This window comes from Beta vulgaris, chromosome 5, assembly GCF_026745355.1.
Source record: "Beta vulgaris subsp. vulgaris cultivar EL10 chromosome 5, EL10.2, whole genome shotgun sequence".
NCBI lineage: Eukaryota > Viridiplantae > Streptophyta > Magnoliopsida > Caryophyllales > Amaranthaceae > Beta > Beta vulgaris.
In genome coordinates, this window is record NC_079206.1 from 44,197,226 (window position 1) to 44,217,151 (window position 19,926).

Sequence of the window (19,926 nt, forward strand, 5' to 3'; positions counted from 1 at the left end):
CAATCTTAACCACTAAGCCAAGACATCCTTGGTTCTGTGTTACGTACATGTGTAAGCACGTAAAATAGTTTTGACCTCCTACCAAAACATTTTAATTTTTTTTTTATAGGATCATACAGTTAAATCGTTCTTAAGAAGTTTTCGTACGTTATGCAGCAAAAATCGATGATGTGCACCAGATACTTTCGTGTTTTAAGAACAGCTCAGTATCTATCAAATTCTTCAAACAGATCTCAATTAGAAATTAGAAATTCCACTTCCCGCGCATAATTTTGTTCGAATTCCTACAAACTCTGGAAATCTTGTAGAGTTCTAGTTAAATTGTGAACAATCGAAGTAAAAAAGTACCGAGATCATAAAACCTTTGATCTTAGATCCGGAATCATCAATGGAGGTTCCGCAAAGTGGACTGGAGAGAGAGAAGTCGAGCTCATCTTCAGCGTCTCCAGTTTCTGCTGTCGCCAATTTCTGGAAAGGTATTAAACTGAAATGTTTCCATTATTTTAAGGTGCATTTCCATTGAATTTGATGAAGTGCGATTCTTCGATCGATTTTAGGGAAAATTTAAGGAAAAATTGAATTTGATCGTCTTATTAGGGTTTAATTGGATGATTTTCTGTTGCAGAATTCGATCTAGAGAAGGAAAAGAGTTTATTGGATGAGCAAGGGCTTCGGATTGCTGAAAATCAGGAGAACAGTCAGAAGAATCGGCGTAAACTTGCAGAGAGTACTCGAGGTTGAATATTTTCTCATTCTAATTGTTGAAATTGCAGTTATTGTTTTGAATAATATTTTCAGAATCAAGCTATCTTTTAAATTTGTAGAAACTTGCAAATTCATGGTTTTGTGTACTGTATTTGGACAGATTTTAAGAAAGCTTCGGCTGAGGAAAAATTGAATTTGTTCAATTCATTACTTAAGGGATATCAGGAAGAAGTAGACAACCTTACTAAGCGTGCAAAATTTGGCGAAAATGCGTTTCTTAATATTTACCAGAAACTTTACGAGGCTCCAGATCCTTTTCCAGCTCTTGCGTCACTTCCGGTGAGCATCTATTCACTAATTATAGTAATTTCTGTTGAAATGTAGTCTCCTTACTGAAATATCATAGGTAGAATATCTGCCAACTTGATATGCCATGTAACAGACTACTGGCTGGGAGATTAAGTCCTCAAATGAGCTATATTGTAATTGTGTGTAAATTTGATTTTCTTCCTCCTTTTGTCCTCATTCTACGTTGATAAGTCCTGATTCACCTCTCTTTTCCATAACTTGGAGCTTTGCTTCTTCTACCTATTTTGCTTTAAATCCTCCCCCAAAGTTTAGAACTTGACTGTAGTTTTCTAGTGCTAAGTTTCTACAACTGTTATGTTACGCCATCTGCATATTGCGAGGTGGTCATGTAATGATGCAAGAGTTCTTCTGTATACTCTATATGCAAATTATTTGCTTCGTTGCTGACTCCATCATTTCCACTGTGTCATACCCATCTTGTTTTGCGTGTCTTGTGCTTGAATATCTGTCAGACATCGGAAGGTTACTCTCTTTAAATAGAAACTGCACTGTAAAATGCGGCTATGTGTTAATTCCTGTAGCTGTTGGTATCACCTAGTAAAACTTAAACTTCAGGATTGCTCATCAACAATGGCATGTTGCATGGAAATTTGATTTTCATTACAGGATATTTTTTTCTTTCAGTAGTGATGATATTGCTTATTTATGGTGTCATGCTTATGTATGTATATGTTTACTAATATGTAGCTTGATGCAGGAGCAAGATGCAAAAATTTCTGAACTGGAATCTGAGAACAGAAAAATGAAAGTTGAGCTTGAGGAATTTAGGGCAGAAGCAGCACATTTAAAAAATCAACAGGCAACGATAAGGAGACTTGAAGAACGCAATCGTCAATTAGAGCAACAGGTGAATTTCTGTGGTTCCATTCTTTTACACTGTATATGCTATTTATATCCTGCTCTTTTTTGTTGCTGAATTTAATGTTGCATAAATTTTACAGCCTCCTTTATTTATAGTTATGTAACCATCACCATTCCACTGAGTATAGGTCTCTATGCTCTGGAAATTAAAGTGGGGATAATGGATATTTTAAGTAAATGCAACTAAGTGATGGATAATATTATAGAAATATTGGTGAAAGCCATGTTATGCGCTGTGTACCAAAGGTAGAAGTTACAGAGACATATACACCTGTGGTTATAGAAGACCATTTGTGATCTTAATCAGAGACTTGTGGCCTTTTTAACAACTAAAGTGTTTTAGACTGACTGTCCATTTTCAGTCTTCTGTCTCCTTGTGAAAATGAAAATATTTGAGTTTGTTGCCTCTAATACCCTTTTTTTTGGTTCTCTCTGTCCTTTTTGTTCAGATGGAAGAAAAAGTGAAAGAAATAGTTGAAATGAAGCAGCGTAGTTTGGCAGAAGAGAACCAGAAGACTCTGGAAGTCCTAAAAGAACGGTATCTAATAGCTTGTTGACATATGAAAACTTTGATGTGTAATACACTAGCCAACTAGATCCACATAACTGGTCTACTTGGAGTGTAATGAGTATTTAAAGTAAAAACTAACCTTTTTGCTCAAGCGAAAGCTCAATCTTTCGGTTCCATTGAAAGCGAAAAAATCCAAGAAAACGTGGGACCCTCACCAGTCACTACCCAATACTTCCTCCTTTCTATTTACTTGCAACACTTGCTATTTTGGGTTGTTTCAATTTACGTGCAATAGTACTTTTTCTGTTATTCTTTCTCTCTTTATCTCTCTGCTCATCACATGGGTCACCATTTCTCTCTCTCTCCTCACCTAAATTATTCTGCCTCCCCCCTTGTTTTAAGTACATCTTGGTATTCTCTCTCTCTCTCTCTCTCTCTCTCTCTCTCTCTCTCTCTCCTCATCACATGGGTCACCTTCTCTCTCTCTCTCTCCTCACCTAAAATATTCTGCCTCCCCCCCTTGTTGCAAGTAAATCAGAACGTAGGAAGTATATCATAAGTTGGGGCATTAAGAAAGATAGTAAAGATAAGATTGAGAAATAGAAACAAGGCATCTCCGTTACATAGGATCGATCCCGAAACTTAAATCTTATACCGAGTCCCATAGAATAACTTGTGAAAGTATAGTGAAGATACTTAAGACTTAGGAGATGAATCTCCAAGTACGAGGCAATATACCTACCCCTAATGACTTGTACCAAAGAGAATCGGGTTCATCATAGTCAATTAGGCATCTACCCACTATTGAAATGTTCTTGGTAACCATATTATTGAGCCTAGGCCAACCCGCCCCCTGGGTTTGGGAAGTTTGTCCCAACCTACTCCCTATGTTTGGAAAGTTTGGCCCACCCCACTACTAGAGAAGCTTCCGTAGTTTTTATTTCCCTCGCGTAGGCACTCTTAAGCTGAAGGGAACCTTAATATGCCACTTGACTTTCTATGAGCATCTTGTTGAAGATGGATTTGCAAGGGCAAATGCATATGTTAATTTAGAGCTTAACAACAAAAAAGTGTTTAATAACGAGCTTAAGGTAGTGGTGATGAAAGTAGTAGAAGTAAAAGTAGAAGTACAAGAAAGCCCTAAGAAAACACACCCTAAAGGAACAAATTAGGAGACTAGAGCAGAAGTTGTAGAATGACTAAGAGAAAGCTAGGAAAATAGACCCCTAGCTTTAGACTTCAATGAGCATGGCTAAAAAAGGGTCCTTGTTTTGGACGTCATGCCTTCTTGGTTCTACATCATCAACATGACACATCTAAACCAACCTTTAGCACTGGTTGCCAATGCTAGAGTGCCATAGAGTCTTGTCAAGGGCCATTGTTGGGCATATTGGACAGGAGGTCACCTTTCATATTTGATCTTTCACATTGGTCATAGTCTTCTTGGGCTTTTTCTTCCTTTCTTTATAGTATCTTCTTTCTCTTGAAAGATTCCCTATTATTTGCCTCAATGTCAGCTAGATAAGATTTTCCTTGCTCATATTATTGTGATGTCACTATACCTTTTTCACAATCACCTTACCAAACCATCTTTCGTATCTAGGTCTTATATCACCTATCCATATTGTAGCATGAAACATCCTTTATTGCCCTACATAACGGGTCAAGGTACACCTGGAGCAATTGTTATTTGATGCAATAGGTCTTGCCCTAGTTGAACTCTCAAACATAAAGTGTGTAAAAAGAGTTTAATCTTTGTAAGTGAGATCTTCCTTCATTTGTTGATCGGGATGATGTACTTGAAGCGGGACATGACTCATTTTCTAAGTCATCCTTGTGACCCTTTCAGAATCCCTTCAATTGCCAAAAGAAAGAAGTTGTAGTTTAACTTGTTAACTAATTGGACAATACATGAGGGCATCCCAGGCATGGCCCTTATCTTACATATATCCATCAAAACCCTTTGAAACATCTCAACTTAGTTATGTTCCTAGAAGTAGATAAATAGAAACAGTAATACCAACTGGTCTAGGGCGTCTCGGCACGGGGAAGATGCAGATAGCCTTATTCATGAATGGCTGACTAGTAGAGAACTATAGTTACATGACTTACATGTACATGCAAAAATAAGGGTTAAACAGATTAATGTACAGCCACAAACAAATTGCTGAGAAGGCATTTTTAATTGCTTGGGTATTATATATCATTATACTGCTGTTAATATTACGATGACTTATGACTATTGTTTGGGATAACAAGGTACATGCCCAAATAAATAAAAACATAGGTATCAGCACACCGTTGAAATTTCTGCATCTGATAAAATTTATGCTGCAAACATGATGAAGGGAACTTTTGGCATAATTTTTCTGAGAGTTGTTATCCCCTATTTGTTGCAGAGAGCAGTCACTACAAGACCAATTGCGCCAAGCTAAAGAAAGCGTTACAACTATGCAAAAGTTGCATGAACTTGCTCAGAGTCAGTTGTTTGAGCTTCGTGCTCAATCAGGTGCAATCTTATCTCTAAATTAGAACAAGTATTTTCCTGGTTAAAAAATTAGTCATTTCACTGTCTGGACACGACATTGGAAAATGAAAATGAGCATGGATTGGTTAAACGTACTTAAATTTTAACATGACATAAGTCTTACACATCAGCCCTCCCTCCTTAGGAGAGGATAATGCAATAACAAGGACTATTTGAGTCAGATGCCTTGTGAGATCAAAAAATAAGTTTGTTCCAGTATTCTAGATTATTTTTGAAGTATCTCTTTGAAAGACACTATTTAAAAGACTTCAGAGTCACTAAGAAGCCAAATTCGCTCCATACCTACCAAGAAGAGCTTGATGTTGCCTTAGTTCTAAAATGTGCACTCTACTAGCATGAGGCACACCGGCCACCAGACCCAAGTTGCAGCATTGACACTGCTGGCTGAAATGATGTTTAAGTGGTGCGGGGAGGTACGTGCCTCCAGCCTCTTCATGCGAGGTATAACTATGAAGTACAACGCAATGTGCACTTTTTTGGTTAAGTAATAGAAGATTTATTAGAAGAAACCAAGGGGTGTCACGTACAGGCGAGCGAAAGATATAAATGCATGCCCTTGAAAGCTTTTTTTCGTTTAAGAGCGAGAGGGGGAGATAGAGAAATGTATTTAAAATTACTATGACGCAAATTAGAAGTTAAGATCTACTGTTCGAGTGAAAGCCCTCGTTACTTGCACGTAATATGCTTTAATTGGAAGGCTAAATCTAAAGCCTTAGTAAGAATAATAGCATAGGGTTTCTTCTGGAAGGAGAAAACTGACTCAAGCATTAGCTTCATCAAATCTGATGACTCATTGTAGAGAGAAGTTGAGAAAGAGACACAGCAGACATGCGCACACTAGAGAAGCTTGATTCATCATTTGTCATTTAAGATAACTTTATAGCTGTAAAACACATTCTCAAACCACGAACATCCAAGCAAACCTTCCATAAATTACTTTTGAACATGATCAAGTTCATGTGAGATGAGATGTAACTCTTATTGAAAAGTGATGTAGTTCTAACCTAAAAAAACATCATAAGCAAAAAAAAATTATCTATTCTTTGGATCAAAAGTTTTTATGGTCCAACTTTAAGTGGAAGTGTTGTACAAAATATCATCCTTCCCAAATTGGAGAAATTTGGAGGGGAAATGGAGCACCATCCTTCCCCTCCCCTTCCTCCTCTTTCTCTCCCCTCCTTTCCCTTCGATGTTCCTGTGTGAACAAAATGTTATTATAACTTTAAGTGAGAAGTGTTGTAGCTCTATGTTCCAATAGAACCAACTCCAAAATAAGAACTTAGAACCAAATTTGTTCTTTAAAAGCAATGCAAAAGTACACTAAAGTAATTCATACTGATTCAATAGTAAATATCCAATTATACAACTTCTTATATACGATTTTCTTGACTTTCAATGAAGAAAAAATTTACAGTATTCAAGTACTAGCATTGATAACAAACTTTATGATATGAAATTGTTTTAGATAAATTTTCATTTTATTTAATTGTAGAAGTATAAGAATAACTAGTAAAAATAAATGTAACTTAGTAAATGAAATCACTTTAAAGTAAAGAAACTAGGAACTAGGTTTCAGAGTTGCGAAATTACGAAAATGCCATTAATGACAAAGAAGCATCTAGATCGATGGGATTTGGATGATCTCATGGCACATATGGTGCAACCCTAAGTGAAAAGTATATTATTCTAAGTAAAAACTGTTGCAACTCTGATTCCTTATTATATGTGTATATAATAATATATGCATATACTCCCTCTTTTTTAATGATTTTCCTACTTTTGGTTAAAGTGCGTTTCATAAAGATCTTCCTATGCTTACTTTATTTGGTGAAATTTTGTTCCTTTTTCACACTACTTTGACTCACTTGTTAGACCTACATACTCCGGGTTTGGGTTATTGTTGACCCATTTACCTAAACGGGTTGAGATGCTCAACCCAACCCAACCTGTTTAGTTAAACGGGTTGCGATTCTCAATCCAGCCCTACCTGATAATTAATGGGTCGACCTTAAATCAACCCACTACCCCATTTGAAAGCATTTTTCAGTTTTCATTAACGGCTACCTGATTAGTAATTAGTTAATTACCTCATATTCTAAGAACTTCGACATACAAATAGTTCATACATAACAAGAAGACAAATCCAAATACAATACAACCCTTTTTAGTGTTAATTTAACTTGGAAAATTGGTTTTTTTTGGATGAAAAAATAAACGGGCTAGGTTAACCAGACTAGAACTCGACCCATTTAAGGAAACGGGTTGCGGGTTGAATTTTCAACCTGACGCGACCCTTTTCATTAAAACGGGTTGGATCGACCCATTTAATTAAACAGGTTGAAAATTTTGGCCCAAAACCATTATTATTGGGTTGTTTTCAGGTTGGGTTGGGTCGATTTTTGCCGGCTCTAGACCCGCATAATTCTACACTCTCTCACAACCACAATGTCTCTCCTATTTAAATAAAGAAAAAGGAATCGTTCTTTCATCCTCACCCTGGCTACCATAAATAGGAAGATCTTTAAAAAAACGGAGGGAGTATTTCGTGATATTGTATGTATAAGTAGTGTTATATTATATATTTCGTACGCAATCGTACCCGATTCACCACAAGTAGTGTTCTACATATTCGATCCCGGACCCCGCATAGTATCAAATTGTGTACCATGTAACAATACTCATGCTTCACTAAAGCGTATTTTATATTATTAACTAACTGGTTGCAGTTGACGTTCTATTTTTTTTATATTGACATGCTATTAGCCTACATCGGCGTTTGATAACTCTTATGAGCTTGTATCGCGATTTGCGATCATGTTACAAAAACTCAGTCGTTCCGTTACGTAACGCCCACCATGTAACCTATTTTGAAGTTGTCATTCCACAAAGTTTAGTTACATAACGTCGTGATGAAAATCACAGCTTTCTCGCCGCAATATTTGTCACATAACGCTGACTCGCCCCATTAGAATGTTTTTTCCTGTTACATCCGTTTTTTGTCAAAATTGGCAAAAAAAGAGAAAAGGAAAAATACATTGCCAAGTAGAAAAGTATTAAAGTAATGTGCACATAATAAGTTGGGCATGTATATGAGTTAGTGTTTCTTTATATGAATAAAGCACTTATATTTAAGTAATTATTCATTCACCATATACATAACCCAAGTATATGATAGCTTTGGTCTTACTATGTTGAAGGAATACTTGCTAAACTTGGAAAATGCAAAATTGAGCTTAAAAATCAATAAAAATTCATGCCTTGTTAATCGCGATCCTATTCATTCATCCATACATGCAGCTTGCGCGTCATCGCATCCGATTCTGCGAACGTGACAGCATCTGCTATTTCTTCCCTGATTGTGACATTAATTTGTATCATGTAATTACTTTGTCTGATATGGCTCAAGAAATATTAGTTTCTGAAGGTCTGCCAATCAATGAATTTTCGAAACCTACTTTTTCTTTCTTTCTACAAAATCAATTAAGGTCGGCAGGCTAGAAATTTCGTTCGTAGTTGATATATTGGCTGAGATTTGAAACCATGATAATACCAAATCTTTCTTGTTCCCTTTCAACCGTGTGAGTTTGAGGTACTGGTAACTCAAATCATACCAAACCTAAATTTCACTTTGTTAGATTATATCATCATACTGGGTTGAAGTATGTAATGATGTTATTAGAGGTGGACATTGTATAAAAGCTTTTGTATTACAAAATCAGAACAGTGGTAGGTAACTAGGTATGTTGTTTGCAACTTTCTTTTGGCATATAAACAAAATCCTATGTTTACTGCTTTAAAGTCCTATGCTTGATCTGCTCATGCTTCATGTTTTTAGTAAAGCAAGCAAGTATTACTTGGATGCTAACATTTGTACATTATCTCGCACTTTTTTACCACCTTTTGTTTATGTGGGTTTTTGATCTTGATTGCCAACATCTTTTTGTTTGAAGATCCGTGCCTCACAACTTTACTTGAATTTCAGAGGAGGAGACAGCTACAAAGCAATCAGAACTTAGTCTTTTGATGGATGAAGTTGAACGTGCTCAAAGTCGACTTCTAAGTCTTGAGAGAGAGAAGGTAATTCATCTCATGTGTTAGCACATAAATTGAGAATGTTTTGACTACTCTCGATTCCCATCTTTCACAAACCTTTTTATGTAGCGTTTCTTTTGATCGGTGTACCTGGACCATACTAGAATTTAGGAAAATTCCATATGAAGAATCCCAACTTTTACCCATCTTCTCAAAATAATCCCAATTTTTGGAATATTTCAAAATAATCTCAACTTTTGAGGCGACCTTTTCAAAGTAAGCTAAACTATCTTTTTCCTTGTCTGCACTAATCCATTTTAGGGTCTATAATATGCTGAACATTAATAGTTCGGATTATTTTGAGAAGGTACCCCTAAAGTTGGGATTATTCTATAATAATTCAAAGTTGGGATATTTTGAGAAGACTAGTGAAAGTTGGGATTATTCATATCAATTCTTCCAAGAATTTATGAAATATTCTTCGTCTTTCCTTGGTAACTATCTGACTCATCTTTACATTTCAGGGACATCTCCGTTCCCAGTTACAGTCTGCAAATGAAGAAAGTGAAAATAAAAAAAGGCGAGTTATTTAATTCAATATGACGCTTTAATCTGCATTATTGTGAATTTTTACCATGAAATCTTGCAAATTAGAATAATTCAATCTACAACATCATATGCTATTTTATTTGGTTAGTGACTTTACCTTAGCATAGGAGCATACTATCAACTATCATATTTATTTGTGTATTGTTAGTTCAAAAGAGAGCGGACATTTATTGTGGTTTATCACAGAAAGGTCAACTCATAATCGCTCTGGTTGAATTTTTTTTTTCAATGGGCTTTCCCCATTTTACCTCTTGTTCTTTTTGTTAGTTCTGGCTTGTGGGAGAAATAAGGGAATGGAAGCTCTTTAATGGCTCAGCTTGCTTGGTGATTCTTGGAGTTTTGTGGTTGGAGAGGAACGATGGAATTTTTAAAAAGTGGCAATCTGGTTATTAGTCTTTGTGCGTTGATTTTCCTTGCTTCTCTTTGGTTGGGAACACTATGTACAGCATGATTCCCAGGCACTTTTCTTAGCTTCGAGAGGACCGCCGGTGTTCTCTTAGTATAATTTCTTTCCTTATCATGGAAACAATATAATATCTCATCATCCAACAAAAAGCTATGTAAACGGAATTGGGTGCTAACAGGAACTGAAATAATCATCAGCTATCAATTTTACATTCTTACATTTCTTTCCGGGCTATTGGTATCAGCCTTTGATGTTTTATTACCAGATAATTTGATAAGGCATGTATTTGTCTGCTTGCCCTTGTCTAATTTGTGGTGGTTCTCATGTTTCTCTCGTGTTAAAGAATGGGATTTTATATATGCTCAATCTTTTCACATTTCCTTGTCAACAATTTTAATGCCGAGTATTGCAATTTGCAATGTTAGTGCATTTACCTGTGTTATTATGTTTTGGAGTCATTAGTTTCTTACCGTCCATACTATTTTTCCTTGGCTTGCAGTGATACTGTGGATTCAAGTAGCGTTCTTGAGAGCTCTTTGAGCGCAAAGGAGAAGGCTATATCTGAACTCAATATGGAACTTCATAAAGTGGAGACCACCTTATCAAATGAAAGGGAACTTCATATTAGTGAAATCAAGAAATTGAATGCTCTCCTCCATGAAAAGGTACTTGTTGCATTGTTTTTGTTTAGTTCTTCAATTTACTTCTTAATGTTCTGGAAAAACTTCAGTTTTTTTGCTGCTTTTTTTTCCTTCTAAAATTCTAATATCTGAAATGATGTTAATATATGGTCTGATTCTGAGGGATCTGGCCTATTTAGCTCATAAATGTATGCGTCACAGGCTCACAGCCTATTATAATGTCTGAAATGGATTTGGATATGAAATGCAAAAAATTATGAAAGGTTTTTGAGCAGGACGAACATATTGAGAAGGAAAACCAGTTTGATGTAGGATTATAAGTCACAAGTAAACGGAGTTTTCTTTGCTCTCTGTTTTCTTAAGCTTCACTTACCACCTGCCATAGGCACTAATGCGTTCCACATTTGGGATTGGTTTGGAGGAAGAATCTCGATCTTTAATTTTTGTGAATACTCTGTTTCCGGATGGCATTTGTTTATGATGCGGTTAGGTGATTTTAATGAAGGTTCTCTTGCTTGAAACTATGTATTGAAAGCTTTGAGCATGATTTGGCAAGCTTGGAAGAATAAGAAAGGATATAATGGACACACGATCATCACCACAATTCATGGGCATTTATGCCAAACCAACTTCCACGTCACCCACGATTGCGGCACATAGCATTTTGTGATTGATGAGTGTTTCCCCGTGGTATACATGGATCAGGGCCAGCTAACCTGTGAAATGCTCTACTGGAACTAAAAGGTTTTACTGGGGGCTTGCACAAATGGTTGAGCATATTGTTTAATTCGATAAAACACGGTAAACCTTGCCAGCCGTTGTACAAGGCCATCTTGTGGCCAGTTCCTCTGATACTGTGGCTTTGTGAATTCAGAAGCTACAAGTCTCACGCCGAACTTGTGGTTATGGAACCGCCCACAGCCCAATACTGTGGGCATGGGTTTCCAGAGATTTGGAAAGGTGCACAGCAGAGTCCAACAATCATGGTATTGAAACCCTGTGGTTGGGGCTGTTGTGCTGCCGTTTCTGACCTTTTAGCTGAACTATTAAGTATTGTTATGATTAATCCTAGTTGTTCATATATGTAATTTAGAGCCTAAAACTGAAGCTACTTGGTGTTTTATATGTTAACGTTGCCTCCCTAAATTTAGGGGATAACTCTATATAGAGACTCAGAGTTGAGTTTTCTCCTCCTTTCAGAACTATGTGATCCTTCCGTAATGGAAAACCTTTTTTTTTTTCTTTGATACTTTGCAGATCATATCTTTGGTTTCATTGGTCTCTAGGTTGTAGTGATGTTCATTATCGAGCTTAACTCTTGAATCATATATAGCTTTGTGTTATGATTTTGTTTCGAGTGCACATCATTTACTTCATTGTTCTTCCGCAGATAACTGCTAGAACCCTCAAAAATTTGTTATTTTCTCTTAAAAATGCTCACCATGGATCAAGTAGAAGTAATTTTCCACAAGCATCTTAGTCTTAGAAATAAGCCTCATGTCCAGCAAAGTATTTCTAGCTATGTTTGGCAGTGTATCATATTATACGCCAGTCTTTTCTGTATTAGCTTCTCCTATGGAGGACTCCTGATCTTCAAAGTTGTTTCTGTTTATCTTCCATACCATATCATACTGTACTATATTTCTTATAAGATATTATTAATCAACATCCTTTTTCTTTTATCTTCCTTATCAAGGTATTTAGCCTTTCAGTTGTTATCTGAATTTAACTATTCTTGTTTGCAGGAGATTGCTCTTGAGGAGCTGAAGAAAGAGCTGCAGGCTCGCCCGACAGCAAAATTGGTTGAAGATTTGCGTAAAAAAGTCAAAATTTTGCAGGTCATTTCATCTCAATCTTATTTTGATGCATTAACATATAAGTTCTTCTTTGAAGAAGCTTGCAGCTTTCACCATAATTTCAGGTTTGTGTAACTGTAGTTTTTTCTATGTGATGCTCCAGCTGCATGACATTGTTGGTTAGGTTACTGAATGAAGTGATCTTGGAATGCTTTATTGATTTGTTTATCTTTCTTATCAAGTTGTTCACATTGGATGATAAAACTGCTCCTTCCCCAGGACCTCTTGTTGTCGCTTTTAAATGCTCATTTGTTCATTGTGTTGTCTGAGATTCATGTAAATACCTTGATCTCTGTGTGTTATATTTTATCTGGTTATTATGTAGGCAGTGGGTTACAACTCTATTGAGGCTGAAGATTGGGAAATAGCCACGAGTGGGGAAGAAATGAGCAAATTGGAGACTTTGTTGCTTGACAAGAACAGAAAGATGGAACACGAAGTCACTCAATTAAAGGTATGGTACTTAATAAATTATGGAAGATCTTTCTCTAGTGAATCCAGTATTATTATTGCCACATTTATCCATCCATTCCTAATTGTTGTTTCATATTATTTTCCACCTTAGGTAAAGCTGTCTGAGAAAACATCAGTTCTTGAAGCTGCTGAAGCAAAGGTCTCAGAACTTAATGTTAAGGTTGATGAACAGCAAAAATTAATTCAGAAACTTGAAGATGATATATCGAAGGTACAAACCCTGCAGGTTTTCTATATTGGCTATTAGCATATTTGAAATTGCTCTATGAGAATAATAACGCGTTTGAGACAAATATATTTGACAAATTTTCTTTGGGGCAAAACTGATTGTTTCTTCATCAAGAAGTTTGTTACTTTTTCCTATTTAAAAGTAAAAGGGAAATGAGCTATTAAAGTCTTCTATTCATCCGTTTATTTAAATTCGTTGAAGTTGCCCTGCATTCCAAGTCTAGTAACTTCAGTTCCAGTTTTTGGTTAGCTTTTACATGTCATTGGAGCATTGTAGGAGATGAAAATCGAATTTACAAACTTCAGTGTCGATAATCCTCAAATTGTTTTTCTTATGCCTCCTTTCAGATTTGTACATAGATATTGATTCACAAGTCATGTTATAGTTAATACTCTTTGAACTTGCAACATAGGGATATAGCTCCAAAGAGCGGAGAGGCTCGTTGTTTAATGATTGGGATCTATCAGAGTCTGTTTCAGCCGAACCATCCGAGGTATGCTTCATTACTTGATTCCTACATATAAATGTATGAGACATTCTTCTTTGCTTGATATTGTGCCCTAAATATTCCTATCGAATGCTTACAGATATACGGAAGTATCTTCCTGATGTTGTAATCACTCTTTCAATCTACTGATATAACCATAAAGCTACATCTGAAGTTAATTATATTCTTTTTCTTTGCTCAAATCTTTTGGGGATAGGGGTGAGGATGGTTGGGAGGAAGAAATTACAATTGAGTGGGGTTCCCTTTGACCATTAGAGCCTCTTTTTTGCTGCCGCGTCTTCGATGACATACCAGGGTGATTTGGTTCGATGAACTTAGCAGCAGTGATGGCTCTGTCCACAGTACTCTTATTCTGAAAGTGAATTGGAACACCCAACGTCATGTAAATAGATGAATTAAAGTACTTGGCACCTATCTTTGCTCAAGAATTCTTTGAACTTCTTCTGGCTAATCATCAAAGTAACAGCTTTAACTTTTTAGAAATCTTGAATTTGGTAAATTGCTAGTTTCTTCTTTTGATTCAGAACAACTTTTAGTCATTGAGTTTAGTTATTGTTTTGATCTTTTTTATTTTACTGTTCTTTTAAGTAATTCTGTATGTTAGTTTCCAGTCCCAATGCGTTCTCTACTTACTATCTCATCCTCTCTTTCACCTTGTCTATCATTCAAATTATATGGATCATCCATGAAAATATTCATGTCAATAATGGAATTTTTCAAATAATGTACTGTAATGGGAGTGTCAAAAGCGAATTGATTGGTACAATGTCTGCAATATTTTATACTCTTTATATTGCGGTTCTGGTGAAGATAATTGCCATGTATCCCTTTTTTATTCCAATTATCTTTAGTATAATACATGGAACCATCATTATAAGTATGACCACCCTTAGATCTAGACTTCATATACCTTGAATTCGAAAAGGAACTTTGCAGTTCACTCAGAAAAGAATGGTGGTTGTCAATCTATTTTTTTAAAAGTTACTATTCTGCTTCATGATGATAAATGCTGTATCTCGAGTGTTGGCATTTCCAGATTGCTATTACTTGTTTTTATCTCACTTCTGCATGACCACTTGTTGATCAGAGTGCAGAACAGAAGCATAATTCTGCTGATCAGGACCAAAGTTCCATGCTTAAGGTGATCTGTAATCAGAGAGATAGATTCCGAGCACGACTACGTGAGACTGAAGAAGTAAGTTGCTTCGCCACAGTAATTTGTGTTCTTGTTTCACCTTTATCAGCCTTTTCCTTTTTCTTTGATTTTTTTGGGAGTAAGTGGTAAAGTGATGAGGTTTAAGCAGAAACCATGTTTTTCCTCTTGCTTGAATTTTGTTTGCTGATTTGAACATCTTGCCAAGTCTTTGCTAGAATACTGGTTTAACCTGCAAAATTACAGGAAGTAAGGCAGTTGAAGGACAAGAATCGGTTATTGACAGAAGAACTGGAGAAAACAAAGGCAGACAATGTAAAACTTTATGGGAAGATCCGATACGTCCAAGACTACAATCATGAGAGAGTGGTTTCTAGAGGGTCCAAGAAGGTGGGTTATCTACCAAGTACCAGGTTTAAAGTTTTCTTTTCCAGTTCCCCTTGTCACGAGATTAAATCCTTTTGTATTTCAGGGTTCCGATGATCTAGAAAGTGGCTTGAGCTCTGATGTTGAGTCCAAGTATAAGAAGATTTATGAAGATGATATTAATCCATTTGCTGCTTTCTCCAGAAAGGTAGTTAGCCCAAGTTTTATGAGATTTACTCTCATGATCGCATTGTTATTGTCAACTATTCAGTAAAAGTAGTTCTAAAATACACTTGCAATCGATATTAATTAGTTATGGGATAAGGAAAGAGAACGATATTTTGAAAGTGGAAATTGGTTGGAGGGAGCATATGTAATGTCTCTTTAATGTGGTAACTAAAGTCAGTTTGGAAGTTGATGGTATCTATTGAAGTTAAGGCTGTTTTTACTGGAAATTTGTCATTTATAGTTATAGTATTATGCTATTGCCAAATGGCTGCAAATTATTATTTATTGTAGGAAAAATTGTCAGAATCTACCTTTGAAAACAAGTCTTTGTGAAAAACAACTTCGTACAAAAATGTTGAATGAAACGAACTTTTAAAGCAAAAATGTTGTAAAACTCAATCTTCGGCCGAATTTCAACCGTATACCAACTTTTCCGGTGTTGAGTTTCTATTAGTTTTTGCTTTTTTCCCTCCATTTATACCCAATCTTCATTATAGTTTGAAATTTGGTAGTAAAATGTGGTTGGTTGGCAAATTTCGGTGAAACTGAATGGAAAAAAGGCTGAATATAGAAAGTCAATGCTGGAAAAGGTGGTCATTGGCCGTAATCCAGTAAAAAGTACCTTCTTATAACAATTTTGCTTTAATAGGTAGTTTCTTACAACAATTTATTTATAAGGTGATTTTTCACAAAAAAGCTTTTCTGGTAAGGTAGTCTTTTGACAAATCTACCTTTATCATAACTCCACGCCTATTTTGCTGAATTTTTTTTTTGCTGATATTCTATCTAGTTTAGGCTTTTTGTTCAATTGGAACTAGTTAGGCCTACACTATTCACAAAGTCGACCATTTGGATAGTTTTGGAAAGAAATGCAGCTCACAGCGCGTTCCTTGATGTCAAAGTTTTCTTATGATATCCTAAGGATGTAAGGACAAGAGAGATAGGGAGGATAGAGACAGGGAGAGAGGACGTTGGGCTATCGATTCTTCTATACTTCTCTCTTCTTGCTGTTTCTTTTATTAATTATACTATCAGTCTTACGTTGCATTTCATATTCATTCAATGTACAGGAGCGAGATCAAAGGTACAAGGAGTTGGGTCTCAGGGACAAAATAACACTTACCAGTGGGCGTTTCCTACTTGGCAACAAGTATGCTTTCTTATGCTAGATTCGTGTGTGTCAAATGTTAATCTGATAGTTATGTCTTTTCAAGGTTCTTATACATGATGAATTACCGAATTTGAAGTGAAATGACATTTTTGGGATCATCAATTCAGTTTAGAAATCAATCAAGGGTTACAAAATATCCTAGATTTCTGATACGACAGAGACCTACCTTTTATAACCAGTGACTTGATTGAGGGAAATGAATTCATAATAATGCACCAGCATAAATTGTAGATCTAGGCCATCTAGCTTCTTTATTGAAACCCTAGTTTTAATAAATTGCAATCTTTTATTGTACATGAGATAGAGAGAGATAGAGATAGAGGTGTGGCTGGGTCAGAAACTAGGGACTTAGAAAGCAATGAGGTAAGGTTCTGCTGTCTTTGCTTTTATATTTTCGGCTTTTGAGGTCTGTGATGCAGTGAAATGTTTTGGATTCCATATTGGCATTTTGGGCACATGCCGTTTGCATTTTGAGACTTTTCATGTTTAGAACCATTAAAACACTATCAACCCACCATTTCTGAGCTTCATACCCTTAGCTCTTGTAAGTAGGTTACTTGCTAAGGTAGTAAGGTGTCAACTGTCAACCAATCATATCTTATTCGAAGCCTTCCAGCTGGTAAATGCTAATACAATATTAAAAGAAAGGAGGAATTTGTGATCTCTTATGAGAAGTTAACGTAGAATAAATATGTTTTCTCAGCCTAGCAGAGCTTTTTTTTTTGTCGCTTGAGTGAAGGTAGCAAGTAGACTTGTTCAGTCTTCTTGATATAAATTCAAATTTAAGCAAGGAACAAGTTGCTGCTCTTCAAGTGAGCAAACCTACCTTTTGTAACCAGCAATGCTGGCTCTAAAAGTGTAATTTCTACAAGAATTCGACTGAGAGTTGTATAAATTGATGCTTGTCAAGGAGATTGTGGAAACATGTCTAAAATGGTAAGCTCTATATTTTGTTCTTAGCCACCATGCGGAATAAACAACTACAAGATTTGTATAACCAGAATTTAGCTACTTGCTAGGACATTTTTCCTCTATGAAATTGAAGCTGCAAGTGAAATGTAAAAATGATACTTTGAACTATTTTATGCTTGTCGTGCATTTCCAAATTACAGAGTAGACTTGCCAGATTGTAACTACTGTTTTCCGCCAAGCCCACTTGCGGTGCAATCTCTTCACTTGAATTTTGCTGAACTTATCTGAACTTTTCGGAACTTAACTTATGGAATTTAGCTAACTGGTATGAACTTACTAGAACTTATTGGAAATTATCTGAACTTATTTTTCCTGAAAATATTCTTCTGAAGGTGAAGAGAAATCACCCTTAGTGGCTTCATTCCTTGAACTATCTGATCCCCAAGGTCATTTTTGCAGAATAAGCTCTGGGTGCTGTTAATGAAACATATTTTGGCCTTCTTCCAGTGATCATTCATCATATTCTTTTTGCTAGCATTTGATGCAAGTGGCTAGGTCTTCCAACTGTTTGAAATTATAGCTTTCCTGATTAAGTACTTTTTTTTAAAGTTTTGCCTTCCCTTCCTATGCAGTCTGAGAACTCTACAAGGTAGAGTTGTATCTGAACCATACATTTTAAAATAAAGGGCTCATATCAGCTGAAAGGGGAAGATTAAGGGGTGGATTTTGAGAGAAAAAATAGGGGGGATTTGGAAAGATAATATAGGAGCCATTATTTTTTTTTTATTCAATGGTTGATATTGCTCAAACTCTACCTTGTAGAGTTATTTTAGAACTCTAGAGGATTCAAACACATGTAGTCTCTATCTGCAGCATGTTCAGCACTCTCTATATTCTGCATGCTTTTGCAATTGCAACCCTGTTCCCTTTGCTTTTCATAAACAGAAGATTAGAGTGCGTTTCATTTGAATAAATATGCTTCAGTGAGAGTGTATTTCCATTTCAACTTTTCCAAGATTAATCTAAATAAAACTGATTATTTGCAGATATGCTAGGACTTTCGCATTCTTCTACACGATTGGGTTACATATCCTAGTTTTTACTTGTTTATACAGGATGTCTGCTCTGAGTCATTTAAGGTACTGAGATCTTACCAAATCTTTTATCTGCACATTGCTTTTTTTACCAATTCTAATTCGTGTCCTTCTGCAGTCATGGCACTGAAGAACTTGTTGAGGAAACCATTCTGCCTCATGCTCTCTAAAGCTTAATCCAAACTACTATAAATACTACATCCTCATATTTGAATGATTTTGCTTCGGATGTTGAAGAACATATCATGACAAAGTTTTGTTGTATAGTAGTATATATGATCACAACAGTAGTCATTACCCTTTTTCACTCTTCTTTCATGTATAATGCAATGTCGGAGTATGGAGTACATGTTAGAAATTCTAGTTATGCTGTATGCTGGAAATGATGATGACAATGACAGATGCTTGTTTGGCCTGACAAGTCAACATTCAGTAGTTCCTATAGTAGATGTTTGTGTGATTAAATGTGCCTATTTTAGCATTCATGACGGGGTACAAAACTACCAATCATTGTCTAGGGGAGGAAATAGTGTGTAGATACAATCCAAATTTGACTGAAGAGTTCTGTTCCTTTTTTTTTTTAGGGGTGTACTAGTCCTATATAACTTCATTTGGTCAATGGGGGAGATTTATAATTTTTAAGGAACTCGTGTGACAAAGAAAGAGATAAAAAAAAGAGAGAGGAGATAAATAAAGGAATTGAAGGAGTAGACGTTCTTGAGAAAAGCTTTGATATCGGGTCCTTATCTCAGCATAAAGAAAAAAGTATTGGCAGAGCTGCAAAAACAGCATTAAGATCCAGCTTTTAGCTGAAGATAGGGAAGAAACCAACTATCAGTACAAGAAGGCGGATATTGACTAGGAAAGAGCGGGTCGTTCCCGAACACTACCTAGTCGCGAGTCAGTCCGACTGGTGGCTGACCTTGTAGTCTCGAGAAGGGGGCTCCCCCGAAGAACGGGACTTTCGCATGCCGAGTGAAGAAGGTGGCTCCATACGGGATACAAAAAATACCTTGATAGATAGAAACAGTTATTGGTTGCATGTTTACTTGTTTGCTTAAGGAGGAGTGCTAAGCGTGTGGGAATAAAATTTGCTTTTTTTTCGGCGAGATTCAATCCCCAACCTTATTAAGCGTTTAGCACTCCTCCTTAACCAAAAATAAAAGTGTTTCCCATTCTTAGCACTCTTCCAAGGTTGGGAATCTAGTTGTAGGATTTGGTACACCAATCCATGATTATTGATTTACTAAGTA

The 19,926-nt window shown here is 36.1% G+C and overlaps 1 protein-coding gene across 1 annotated transcript; it reads left to right on the plus strand.

The window, feature by feature from the left end:
- Positions 1 to 93: 93 nt before the first annotated feature.
- On the plus strand, positions 94 to 19,666 carry LOC104893554 (protein CASP). The gene is made up of 19 exons (XM_010679671.4): positions 94 to 476; positions 626 to 736; positions 866 to 1,044; positions 1,772 to 1,921; positions 2,385 to 2,473; positions 4,846 to 4,955; positions 8,977 to 9,071; positions 9,551 to 9,606; positions 10,541 to 10,706; positions 12,428 to 12,520; positions 12,864 to 12,992; positions 13,104 to 13,223; positions 13,654 to 13,734; positions 14,837 to 14,944; positions 15,149 to 15,292; positions 15,375 to 15,476; positions 16,567 to 16,646; positions 18,626 to 18,718; positions 18,792 to 19,666. Exons 1-19 carry the CDS (start codon positions 389 to 391, stop codon positions 18,841 to 18,843), a joined length of 2,046 nt encoding a protein of 681 aa, XP_010677973.2. The 5' UTR covers positions 94 to 388; the 3' UTR covers positions 18,844 to 19,666.
- The last annotated feature ends 260 nt before the right edge of the window (positions 19,667 to 19,926 follow it).

Coding starts and splice junctions, on each gene's coding strand:
- LOC104893554 (XM_010679671.4), top strand. CDS start 389: ATGGAGGTTCCGCAAAGTGGACTGGAGAGAGAGAAGTCGAGCTCATCT. Junction 13,224..13,653: donor TTGAAGATGATATATCGAAG/GTACAAACCCTG, acceptor CTTGCAACATAG/GGATATAGCTCCAAAGAGCG. Junction 14,945..15,148: donor GACTACGTGAGACTGAAGAA/GTAAGTTGCTTC, acceptor GCAAAATTACAG/GAAGTAAGGCAGTTGAAGGA.